Genomic DNA, 13,222 nt, shown 5'->3' with positions numbered 1-13,222 from the left:
GTTTTTTCCAGCTTGACCTCTACATCATTTATACAAGAGGGATAAGAGTTCTCTCTTTCATAAGTATGTTGTGAGAGCAAATTCATTAGTATTTGTGAGGCTGAGATAACAGGTAATTGGGTGAGTTAATTCAAATTATTTTAATCTTCAGGAAAAAAAAACACCAGCCTTTCTACTCTTTTACAAACCATAATTCTCAAAAGCGATTTCCTACTCGCAGTGAACTTAATACTAATTAAATGAGCCTTTGTCTTCCAACACCAAGAAAGATTAAGCCCTACATAAAACAGCTGCAACAAAACCCCATCCAAAGTCCAATTTAACCTGCTAGCTGGTTCACAGCTGGCACACAGCTGGCACTCTGCACATTGCGTGTTTGGAAAAAGACCTGTTTGTCATCTCCAAGTCACCCTAGGCCTTCACCTTCAGCCCCAACACACTAAGGGGCATCTCTCCAACTAACTGGAGCTGCTCAGCAGTGCTTTTGCCTGTTGGGCTGAACGGATCCATTCAGTTCAGTGTGGAAAATACCAAAAAGGGGCCAGGAAATCTATTTATAGCCATTTGGGAACACATCGGGGGTCACAACACTGTCCATGGACCCACGAGCAAGCAGCAAAGATGGAAGCATCTCATCTCCCCGGAGGGTTACGTGACATACGGTCACCAGGAAAGCACGTTGACCCCAAGCTCCATGCTCAGATATGTGTCCCTTCTCCTCAAGGCTGCTTAATATGCACTATCCGCTTGCTTTGCTCTTGAATCTGTGCCTCTTCAAGAAGCGCATTTAATTGTTTTCGCAATTCAGACCCCCGGAGCTGTCAATATATTGTACATGTAATTATAAATCACAAGTCTTGCAAGTGAAACGCCATCAGCATGCCTGGCCGTAAGTCTTCCAGATATCAGCACTTTCTCCAAAGCTGCTTTTCGACACAACCTGATGCAGCATGAACCCAAAGAGCTGATGCAGCATGAACCCGAAGAGCCAGGCAGAAGAAAGGGGTGGCGTTGGGACTAGCAGCCCACTTGTGCTGCAGCAGCAGAGGGGGATCCACACCAAGAAGCCAAAAGAAGAGAGAGGGAAGAAAGAAAGAAAGAAAAAAAAAACCAAACCCAATTGTGCTCTTCCAGGTATGAAATGAATCATTCCTCAAGGCCGCAGTAAGGCAGATTTGAGCTCTGAAATACTCCGTTTCCAGATAATCTGCACTTGCACTGCATTTCCAAAGGACCTTTTATTGTACTTCCCACAGAACACAGAAAGCATCGGCTTTGTTGTGTTTTTCTTTGAGACCCAGGTTTTCTGGGCTCTCAGTAAACTGATCAATGCTATATGATTAACAAGAAAGGACTGGATAAATCCTGCCTACATCTGCTAGCACAAAGTATGTCCAGATATTTTGGCACACGTATTCATTTATATACATACACCTACGCTACGTGGACTAGGAAATCAGAAAAACTCCACGGGAGCTCGTTTTGATGAAGTTAAGGATCTATATGATGAATGTTTCTTACGTCACTTACTGTCTTCCTCTTCTGGGACTTCCAATTTAGATACGGTACATTACGCTGCAATCACAATTTTTTCTTGGGGCCAGAGCTAGTCAGAGGAACTCCTAAGCCTGGCAAGGAAAGTCTATTTCTGAAGCACCTGCATGCATCACTCAATACTAAGAGCAAGGGTATCTTTGTGCATCAAATTTTTAAATGGTAATGGAAAAAACATGAAAAGACATTTTCTGGAATCCATGTATTACACCAGCATCCCTCCTAGTCATCAAGGGAAACCATTTCCTTGTGGGGATATTATTGGATAAAGCAGGAGCCTGGAGCCAGTTTGAGACTGGGCCATATTTTAGATGAGTTTCAAGCCATCGGCTCTCTTTGCCTGGATAATTGTATCTTGTGAATTATCCATGAGAGAAAATCGTCTCCAAACATATTCCCACAGCTGTCTGTCTCCAGCCTCTGCAGCTGAATATTTGGTAGGTCCTGATGCACAGAGGCTTGCAAGCGTGCTGGAGCATCCCCCACATAGACACATCCCTCTGATCAGTGAGGGGGATTTTTCTTGGGGCCGTCATAATCCCAGCGCACCAATAGTATAAAACCAAATAAGGAATAAACTGCCTTACTTCTCTCCCAATTTTTTATCCTAAAAGGTCACTAAAAAAACTAATGTACCTTTGTATATTGTAAATCAAGAAATTTCCTCTAATTCCATGCATAATTACGTGGAATACTGCACTAGTATCCCTTTCATGCAAATACTGTCATGAAATGCATAGTTCCACAGCCTCATATGACAAAAAAAATAACTGCAGTCATTTATTTCTGGTCTGTATATGGTTACACAACATAACGGAAAGAGACAGTATTTTTCATTAGCTTTTTGTTGTGGACACTACCCATTTATCTTTCTCATAATCCTTCCCCTAGTGCATGTTAACAATGTTATTTTAGTAAGTCGTTTAATTATTTAACATCACTGAGAGGCTACTGCGTCTGTTATAGAAGCTCTTTCCCAGAGACTTTTCCGAAGGCATCACCTTTCCATCCACGCTTGCTTTAACCCCTGAACCCCAACTTCCACACACCACGACCTGGAGCATCAATGTCCACGTTATTGGCACCTCCGACGAAGCCTGAGCAGATAACCACAATGCGCATCCGTGTTACAGCTAGGCAAGCGTCTCCGATCCCTACTTCATTGCTGGTTAAACTGAGCTCAGCAGACCAGCAGGCAGACCTCTAAGACTGTAGGGTCCACCAGAGCCGACGGGTCTCATGGGACACCAGCCACTCTAACTTCATCCCTCCAAAAGAGGGTGCAACAGGGGCACCACGGGTATCCCAGAGCAGACTGGCAAATCTCTCACTTCCCGGCTCGTTCAAGTCAGTAACAGCTTGCAATCTGCTTAATGCAGAAATATGACTCAATATCTCTTCACATTTTATCACCGTTCATAGATTTTAAAGAAAAAAAAATGCACCCTAACAACCATACGACCTTCTGCTGAACAGAGGCCAAAGAACCTTGTGTGATGCCTCCATGGCCAACACGTTATTTCTATAGCAGCAGATCAGAAGTACATAAAGCAGCAATCACTTGCTCAAAGCTTAATGCTATCCACTGGCTCACAAAGTCAAACCAAGCAAAAGACAGTGGTGCTAGTTCTGGATATTTGTGCAAGTGTCCAGCTGCTGTGTGACCCCATTTACACTCCTGGCCTTAGTGGCTGCCTTTGATGACAGGATCCTCATCTGGGGAGCAAGAGGCAAAGCCAGGACCTCCAGTCTGCCCCCTCCACCGTATCTGCATCGCCAAAGAGGAAGCTTTTACTTGCATCTCTCTGTTAACGCCTAAGCTATTAGTGGCTTAGGCAGTCCTGCCTCCACACAAATTCCCTCTACTGTACATGCTTTTCCTCTGAAAATCATACAGGACTACAACATATTTGTAAGCAATTGTAACTTCTCAAAGAAACAGAATCCGAAACTAAGCTGGAACAGAGAAGTCTGTTCTCATCTTGCCTGTTTTTAGAAGCAGCGCAAGAGTTGTTCGGCAGGCCCAGAGGAGCCCCGCTGAGCATCTGCTCCAGCCAACGCGCAAGCGAACGTCTGCACTCCCAACCCACAGAGAAGGCAAGAGCTACAGCAAGACGGGAGCGTGGAGCAGCTCGGTGCCTCCTCTCTGCCTCCCTTCACCTGCACCGACAAGGCACCACGGCCCACCCAAACCAGTTCAGAGGACCCCCGTCTTTGCCTGTCTGCACGTGCATCCAGGTTGTGTCCGATTCGCCTTTGAAGTCTGCCCCCCATCTCTTCCTTTGACTCAGGCTCCATACTTGTCCAACCTCTGCAGCTTTGAACACTCTCTCTTTGCTCTTTTTCATACCTATTATTACCATACCACCACCACTCTCACTGCTTCAACACTTCCATCTCTGCGACTAAATCACAGTTGGCTTTTGCCTATGTCCTCCTTAGCTAAGGTCCTAAACTCACCATCCCCTCTCTTCTTGGCTATCCAACCCTTCCGTTTCCTGCAGCTCTCCATAGCTCTCCTCCTCTTTCCTGCAGCTCTCCATAGCTCTCCTCCTCTTTCCTGCAGCTCTCCTCCTCTTTCCTTCAGCTCTCCATAGCTCTCCTCCTCTTTCCTTCAGCTCTCCATAGCCCTCCTCTTCCCTCCTCAGTTGCTCACTCTTTTCCCCACTTTCTCATCTGCTCTGCTATTAAACGCCAGCTTCTTCTACAAACAAGCTCGCACTTCCAGATCTGTCTATGCCCCAGCTTGCTTCCCTTAACTGTTCCCCCCACAAAAAAGCCTATAACACATTGAAACCGAAGTGAAAAATCAGGTTCACAGAGGAAAGCACACCAGAGGGTCAAAACATACATCTAAATGTTTTATTTGCGTGGGTCCAGCTTCATCAGTGCTTCTTGCCTGCCAGTTTTTGACAACAGCAAGCTTCTGGAGCGGTGTCTCCATTCGCAGCCATAGGGAGCATCCTGTACCCCCAACGCTCACCTGTTTCTCCCAACTACACCACTTTAGCCTGGTAAAAGAGACTGTCTCTCCCCGCAATGCTTCCCTGATTTATACATCCATAGGCTGAGAAAGGCTCCTCTCAGAGACCATCCACTTTCATGAACCTCCAGAGCCACCAGTTTGACCCCGGGAAGTCATGCTGCCCTAGGGATTGCCACTGCAGCCACACTACTAACACATCGCTTTAAAAGGCTTTTGAACTCCTCTGCTTCACCTTTGTATACTCCAGGCATTCATCCGCTCCTTTAACAACCCCAGCGACTCGCATTTGGTTAAAAATAACTGTCTATCCCTCAAAGGCTCGATGCCTGTCCAGCATAAACCACCAGTTCCTCCACTAATAGCTCCGCATGACACCTGGAGCAAGGAAGCGAAGCCCAGAGGAACAAAAAGGCTGCCGTATTAATGGGAACAGATCTAGCATCAGCTTCCAGGGATTAAATCATTGACTAAAGCACAGATATTTTGATTTAGATCAGGTACACATTTGTATACCTGCGTCTGTTACATGCCTGGGAGCAAATTTTCCCCGTATTAACCAAGTTAAGAGTAATATATTCCATTCGCCTGATTGGAAAAGCCTTCCTGATCAGAGCATCACTTCTCATATTTAGGGGCTATCAAGAGAACATAATTGGACTTCTCACATGAAGCAAATCCAGTCCCCCACCTATACTGATATTCCCCCTTTTATACTCCGTCCAAACCAGCCCGTCCCATGCCTAAAGTCATTGAGGGAGTGGGCAATGTTGCAGAGCCCACTGACCACATAAGCGCAAGTGCTAGAACAAGTTAAGATACATTTTTACAGCAAGGTTCCCCTAAAAGCAAATACATTTTCACTCAAGAAAAACCAGCAGCACACCTTGAAAATATGCACTTTAGTTCATTACATGAGAATCAGCACCTCATTTCTGATGATTTGCAAAAATTTAATGCCATGATTAAAGCAAAGTGACTTTGTCATATACAATTAAATATACAATAATGCAATTCTACACAACTCTTCTTCCTCCCTAACGTTTCAGCATAGCGTTACTAAGCGGTGCAGCCCTCCAAATCCCTTCGCCATCCCAGAACCCAAAGTGCCCACTCTTGGTTTGCGTTACAACACATCAGGCAGCCTCGTGTTACCATGCTGCAGCCCAGCGCTCCGAAACGGCTTCCTCGCTTCATCTTTCCGCCCTCTGCCTCGCGACGCGGGCTCGGGGACCTACCTGATGGGCAGGGAGGGGTCGCCGGCGTCCCACCAGTCCTTGGGGGGGCTGATGTACATGCACCACAGCTCCCAGCTGTACCCGTGCGCAGAGTTCTCGTAACGCTGCACCTCAAAGTTGTCCTGCTTGATGTTGTCTATCGAGGGAAGAATGACCCTCCGGCGGTTTTCCTGAATGCGCGAAAGCACTGGCTCAGCCCTACGTGGCAAAAAGAAGCAGAGGGCAGGAGGAGACCGTTAATTTCTCCCGTAACACATGGACGGACACTGCAGCTTTCCTACAGCTCATGCATTTAACTGAGGATAAAAAAAAGCAGGTGGGAAAGCAGAAGGGAACACCACGGACCCAGTCTCTGCTCTCATTCACAAGCGGCATCGCTGTCTTGAGAGACACCCAGAGGAGCCAAGTGACTGTCACGAGGCTCCTCACAGACTCGGCGAGGGACTCCGGATTGCAACGCATCGGTCTCGGTCTTGCCCTTCCACCTGCCCCTGCTTTTATTGGCACGGAAAGCCCACGTAGGGGCAAAGAATTTACACCGCTGTGTTTAAAAGGTCATTTCTCAAAGGCTTGCAAAGCTTGCTCAGCCACCGCGGAGACGCAGCAAGAGGTTTCAGGGCTTCCGCTTCACGGGATTTCCCGCCTGGACACGTCATTGCATGGAGCTACTATCAATTAGGCTACAGGGACAGTCACTATATAGAGAGCTTAAACAGCCATGGCCCCCCATGTTTGGGAGCGTTAGGGCTCTCCTGCACATCTGACTTTTCCTATGCAAAATTCATGGACCAGCTGAGACTATCAGTGCAAGCAAAGAACTGTTTTCCACGAACTCAGACATTAAGCTATGAAAATGAATGAAAGCCTCTGAAATTGGAACTTATCTTTTCCTGCAGAGCTAGTACACCATGTTTTCACTGGTATGCTGGTTTAAAAAACACCATTAAATATTAATTCCATATTACTAACTTTTTAATTCAAAAAATTTCCATGTTTTCAAACTGAGCTTTCCTGAGATCTTTACTAAGATAACAAAGAACTCTGATAGCATGTTAATTAAGGGCTAATTTTGCAGCACAGGCCGACTATAGAGTCAGGCATAGAGAAGGTGCCTAGTGACTCCTTTCATACAAGAGCTATGGACCATGAAATAAAATGGGTAGGTAGAAGGCTCAAGGACAGACCAAGAGAGTTAGCCCTTTACACAGCAGGTAGTTAAGCCGTGGAGCTCCTCACCAAAGGATGCTGCGCATGTTAAAAGTTTATGCAAGCTCAATGGGAGATAAAAGCTCACAATGAACGCAAGGAGGGTTCTTGAGTACATAGAAGCCAAGTCTGTCTCACATCTGCAAATAGTTGGAGGCTGGCAGAGTACTCCAAAGAAGTATCATACACGCCAGTCCTGCTCTTATGTATTTTCCTAGGCTTTTGGATGTTGCTAGTGATATAACAGCAGGCTAGATATGCCCTTGGTTTGCCACAGCATGGCTGCTCTTAGGTATCTCTATTGCACGTGGACAGTGGTCTTGTGCAAAACTCAGATGTGCAGGGTAACTGCACACAAGTTCCTGTGCTTTCATGCACAGACGGACATCCTGCATGAAAATGCAATCCACATTTTGCTGGGGAAGCACAGGAAGCCTGGCTTGAAAATTTCCCTTCTGCAAAGCAGGCCATGACCAGTGTGGTTTGTTTTGTTTGAACTGTAATCTATTTAGCCTGAGCTTTCCTCAAGTCCAAAAAATAATCCTAGACAAAACAGGGCAAATTCTTGAAAGTAGGACTACTATCTGAAGTAGGACTACTTTCTTGAAACATAATTCAAGGATTCATGTATGGACTTTAGAGCTCCAAAATTCAGCTCTAGGACTCCTGTGCAGACCCAGTCAAATGTGTTCAGAGCAGCAGGTCAGCCTCACCCCGGGAGTGCAGGAGCCACCGATCAACCAGGGCTCAGCCTGCCAACACGAGGAGCCACTTCCACTCTTGATGCCCTCAGGGAAAGCAGAGGGTACATAACAGAGTGAGTCAAGCTCATATAGCAGAAAAGCTCACTTTCTATCTCTAGAAAAGCTGTTGCATTCTTATGCATATCAATAATATCAGGTGTGAAGACCTAATGACCTGAAGAGAGGAACATTTAGCCAGAAATACCGATATCAACATAAGAAACAGCCTTCTAGATACACCCTTCAGCTGCATTATTGTTATGAAAGTCCAATAACTGTCCAGAATTCTTCCTTTGCAGGATTCTTCCTTGAGGATGTTTTTCTCTGTTCAAATCACATACAGGACAGCCTCCTCCACCTCCAGTTTTCTAAACATGGAACATTTCCTTTTTACATTTGATCAAGACTCAGAAGCTTAAAACATGAACTAAAATTCTTTGAATCTCTGAAAATGTCCTTATGAGATATCTTTCACTGTTTCTGCACTTTTGCACTTATTCTTAGCTGCAGAAGAGACAAATCAGTCTAAAACACAAGCCTTCCACAGTGGGATCCAGCTGCAAAGGGCAAGAAAGCGGGAAAGACTTTGTTTCAATCCCTTGTCTGATTTTTTTTTTTTTTTAAAAAACTTCCAGAAATTACTTGGGGCTAATGAAGTGGAAAATCAACACAAAAAACACAAATGCAGTGTGTGTGTCGGGGCGGGGGGGTGAGGTGCATAAAAGGAGGGAGCAGAATGATTACAGAGAAGAAAGGCAAGGAAAGATTTTCCTCATATCGTCCCACCATGTCTCACTGGGGGCAACCTGATACAGAAGGAAGATAGGATTACTAATTCAGTGGACTTGTTTCCAGAGATCTCCTTACAAAATTTTGGACTAGCCCGTGTTTCTCACACACACACTAACATCATGATGAGGCCTCAAGGTTCAGTACCTACCAGCCAGCAGTAAACTCCACGTGGGCATCAAAGAATCCAGTGATCTGGCCAGTGGCAGCTTTCCAGCCTTCAATACGAGCTCGGATAAGGCCTTCCCTCTTCTGGTTGCGTACCACCTTCACAAGTCCCGGGTATCGTTTATTGACATATTCTTCCAAGGGCGCCTTCAGTTCATCTAAAGAAGAAGGACCAGAAAACCCTATGAGAAGGAGCAACAGTTTTCACCTAAAATCAGCCCATTTTATTGATGGATACTAACATAACTTACTGGAACCACACTTCTCTTGACAGCCCTGGGAGGGATACAGTCATTCGCAACTCATTTAGGTTGAATCAATACTAATTTGCAAAACAGCAGTTCTACAGACCTGATGGTGGACTGACCACAGCCCCTTTAAAAGAAATTCAAGGTTGCTGATAACCTTCTATGTGACTAAGGAGCCCAAACGTCATCTTCCAGAAGTGAGGGGCAGCAAGAGGCCAGTGAGATTCCCTTGAAATACCTGCGAGTGGGTATTTCAGCCATTATACTACATTTCTGATCTGGGATTTTAACTCCCGCAAGATTGAACAGATTGCTAGAAATGCTGCAAAAGCCATCTGAAGTAATTTAAACTACATCAGACTCTGTATACCAGCTTCACTATCCTTTTTACTCAGCCTCACTACTACAGTCTCAGCATTTGCTGTATGTTTTCCAAGCATTGCCACTAGAAAAGTTGAAATTCCCCCCGCTTTTATGACAGTATGAAAGAGACTTTGGTGCTATTCAGAAGATCCTCATATCACGTATCTTCTGCTTACTGGGAACTGCAGATCATTTAATTACCTTGTCTAAGCCTCTGTATGTGCTACTGCTGAGAACATAACGGATCTGCCAGTCTGCAGTCATTAGTGGTATTGAACATATGAGTACTTACAAGTTATCTACTAAGTATAAATGATACATAGGATTTTGAACATGGAAGCATATGAAAGGTTAGAGTAAGCAGTAAACACTAGTATGTTTTTCAAAAACTTGGAAAAGCTTCCAAAAGTTTGAGCCCCTTTTTTGAGAACATAGGTCTTTGAATTGAATTGCAGAGGCAGAAAGGAAGCCCCATAGGAAGAATGTCTCCTGGGAGCCCTCCAAGTCAGACACGACAAGGAGCAGCCTCTCCTGCAGCATCAGATCAAGTCTACTTTAAGGTTCGGCTGCAGCCTGCATGCAGGAAAGATACTTGTGCACATACAGATTGTGCTGAAACTTTGAGATTCTCAGACGAGGGTTCAGTCTGAGCTAATCAACACTGGAAACCACGCAGGGTAGGGGCAGCATAACATAGTCACTTGTCCTGTGCACCCCACCGAGTTTCTGCTGAACAGCTGGAAACGCTATGCCAGGTACCACACAAAAAGTTAACGAAAAGTTCTGCTTTCAACCAAACGTGCCATGCCGCAAAGGCCACGCAGCCTTGTAGCAAGAGCCGTCACTTTCCCGTTAGCAACCTGGCATTTTGTGCCTAGCCATTCTAGTGCTTTGCCAGAAATCTCAGTCCTTTTAATTCCTGGTGTTTCAGTTAAACACACTGAGATCTACTGCTAACGTGGCCTGCTAACATCAGGACAGTAATTCCTGGAGAAAACATTTCATTCCTATGAGGCTCAAGGACTCCTGGAAATGCAGGTAAGGTCAGTGCCCTCAGATGAAAGATTACTACCCCTCACACATACTCCCCCTTTAGGGGGAAATATATATATGTATGTATATACGCATATACATATATGCCATTAATATAATTCACAGGGTAGAACACTTAGGAGCAACAAAGTCAGTTCCTAGTTGGACAAAACATAGCAATGGAGAACAAAAGAGTAAAAAGCAAGTCCCATCCGCCGGGCTTAGCCAGATAAATCATCAAAGGAAATGGGATTATCTATTCCCTCTCCTTCCACGCCTTCTTCCAAACACAGAAACTGTGCTTTCTTCAGACTGCCTTTCTGGGATTGTTGCTCTCACATATCAACTTCCCAAAAGTCTCATCCCTCTTTTATGTTGAAGTGGGAATAAAAAGAATAAAGCAAATGAGCCCCTTCCTCAATTCAGAGCATCTGCATCGCATACATACATAACTCAGCAACTTCCATTTCATGCTGAGCCACTCACAGAAAACCAGTTTTTATGGAGACAACATCTCTTGAGTGCTTTCAAGGAGACAGAGACACAGATTTTCTGACAGATAAAACCCCACAAGTACAGTATTTGCGTTTCATGTGCTTTCGTCAGGAGGCAAGTCATTAATGCTGCAGACCATGGAATTACAACCTAGACTGAACAATTAAAACAACTTTTAAATTGGAGTTTTAAGCTTCGCAGTGGAAGGAAAACAGGAGAATTGGAAAAACGATCACGGAAATTGCTTGAGTACAGCTCTAGTGCAACAGGGAAAAGGCGTCACTTAATTCCACAAGTTTAGTGAAGGCTAAAGCCTGAGAGAGACAGACTCCTATCCGAATCAGACTGTGCGACAGTCAGGCACAAAATCCAAAGGGAAGCGCAGCCGCATCCTTCTTCTGAAAAAGGAGGCTGGATGCCAACAGGGAAAGAACTGCTCTGCCAAGAGCGCAGAGCCACCGAGGCTACGTCCCTGGGGACCAGGCGGAGGCAAAGACCCGGCTTTGCTTGTGTTTCTTGTGCGATTCCAGGGCTCGAGACATGATGCTCCTTCAGCTGAACTGTGGCAGCACTCGCACATTTGCACTTAGCCCAGCCCACTGACAAATTAGGGCTATATTATCTTAAGATCAGCATCATTTTTACCCTGGCTTCCCCTTTCTACTCACCAGCACAGGCCAAAGTACCCCTTCCCCAGCCTGCAACGTGCACTAGGAGCAGACCACACGGGATGCTGCACGCACGGAGAAACGGTGCAAGAGACAGAAGCACTGAACGGATACGGGAAGTGTGGCCCCAGGTCCTCTCTCTGCTAACAAATTGCTGTGCTTTGCTCCCCTCCCACTCTGGGTCAGGCCACAGCACAGGCAGCTCAGGTGGGAATTACCTTTTATTATATGCCTGGGCAGTCCCTAAGGGAGGGGATGCCTGCACGTGGATATTCGTCTTTGCCGGAAAGCCAAGGTTTTGATCTGGTTTGAAGCTCTGTGCCTTCCTCCCGCAGTGCGGGCTGAGCACAAGGCAAGCAGTGTCACGAGATAACGTGCTCAGCGCTCAGCCCGGAGCTCAGCCAGCAGACACAGCGTCGGGGTGGTCTTGGCATTTCATTTCTCAGCCCATTCAGGAGTCGGGCTCTAGTCTGTCCGGAAAATCCAGTATGTGGTATCAAAAGTGAAATCCCAGTCGCTGGGAACGCTCTGCAAAACTCTCACTTGAATATCCAAGCAAGCCTTGGCCCCGTTCTCCTCCCCTTCACACCACCGCAGGAGGGGGGACCGGGGTTAGAGTTGGCACCCAACAACCTCATGTGAACAGCGGGACCGACGTGGCCGGTCCAACAGCATCAGCGGCTACCCTCCAGCCTGGCACTCCCCCGTCCCCGCAAACGCTGGGGGACCTGCGGCACTCTTCTGCCTCCACGTGAGCTCCAGTGCACGGTGAATCAGAACGCGCTCTCAAATCTAATCTTAATCCAAGTCATTTGAAGTGATTCCTAATTTTACCCTGCATTTTCCTGTACTCGGCAGTCACTTCAGTGAGTGCCATTAGCATAATAGAAAAACAACCTGACGCTGCTCTGACGTGGCATTGTCAGAACAGGTAGCTGCAGGCTGCAGAGCGGAGAGCTGCTGCATTAAGGTCAGTAGCAGCAAACCTTTTCGTCTGTCATATAAACTTAAGAAAGGTTTCATCCACAACTGTTGTATCTTTGCAACGTGTCCCAGAGCTGTATTATTTAGGAAGGCTGGGGGGCTCTGAAATAGCATGCCAGAAATTCAGCGACTTCTGCAAAGGGGCACAAGCAAATACCCTCGCTTAAGGAAGTCAGCTTTCACAAGCTGGCAACCTTGCCTTTGGATCTGCTGTTTTCAGGACTAGAGCAGAGGAGAAAGCATCATGCGATTTGGATAACTTGCTGCCATTCTTCTCACTGCTGCCTTGCACAGTGTAATAGCAATGATTTTGCCCCTTTAACTCAGGGCTGAAAATCAGAAAAATTCAATGAGGTCCACCAGACACTGAGTAGATGACAATTTTTGCATGGTATCCATCCCAGAGTCCATAAACTGAAACTCCTGAAGCAAAGCCACCACAAAGTCAGGAGCCAAGATGGGAGGAGAGCTGAAGCTTCCCAGAGTACCTTCAGCTTTCCTAATCAGAGGACCACATATCTGGCCTATTCACTAGTGAGGTATCTGAGGATTTACATGGGCTACACGACCAGTGATTTGATCCAAACTAAGCATTGCAATGGAATTTAGATACTCTTTTTTCCTTCTGTATCCTATGGCACTCACACGCACACCCCAAACACAAAACCCTTTTGAACAGGCCTAGGTGGACCATCCTTCAGAGCACACCCACATCATTCCTGAATCACCTTTATTAAGGAGGTAATCAATA

General features: G+C 46.0%; 1 protein-coding gene across 1 annotated transcript in view; it reads right to left on the bottom strand.

Annotated features, from left to right (window-relative positions):
• GALNT17 (polypeptide N-acetylgalactosaminyltransferase 17) overlaps window positions 1-13,222 on the bottom strand; it is a 210,516-nt gene that overhangs the window by 116,954 nt on the left and 80,340 nt on the right. The window contains exons 4-5 of the mRNA XM_026107255.2: window positions 8,665-8,839; window positions 5,776-5,973 (exon numbers count right to left, since the gene is read on the bottom strand). Coding sequence (XP_025963040.1) covers window positions 5,776-5,973; window positions 8,665-8,839 — 373 coding nt within the window. The remainder of the gene's footprint in view (window positions 1-5,775; window positions 5,974-8,664; window positions 8,840-13,222) is intronic.

This window comes from Dromaius novaehollandiae, chromosome 19, assembly GCF_036370855.1.
Source record: "Dromaius novaehollandiae isolate bDroNov1 chromosome 19, bDroNov1.hap1, whole genome shotgun sequence".
In the NCBI taxonomy this organism is placed as follows: domain Eukaryota; kingdom Metazoa; phylum Chordata; class Aves; order Casuariiformes; family Dromaiidae; genus Dromaius; species Dromaius novaehollandiae.
This window is presented reverse-complemented; position numbering and strand designations above follow the sequence as displayed.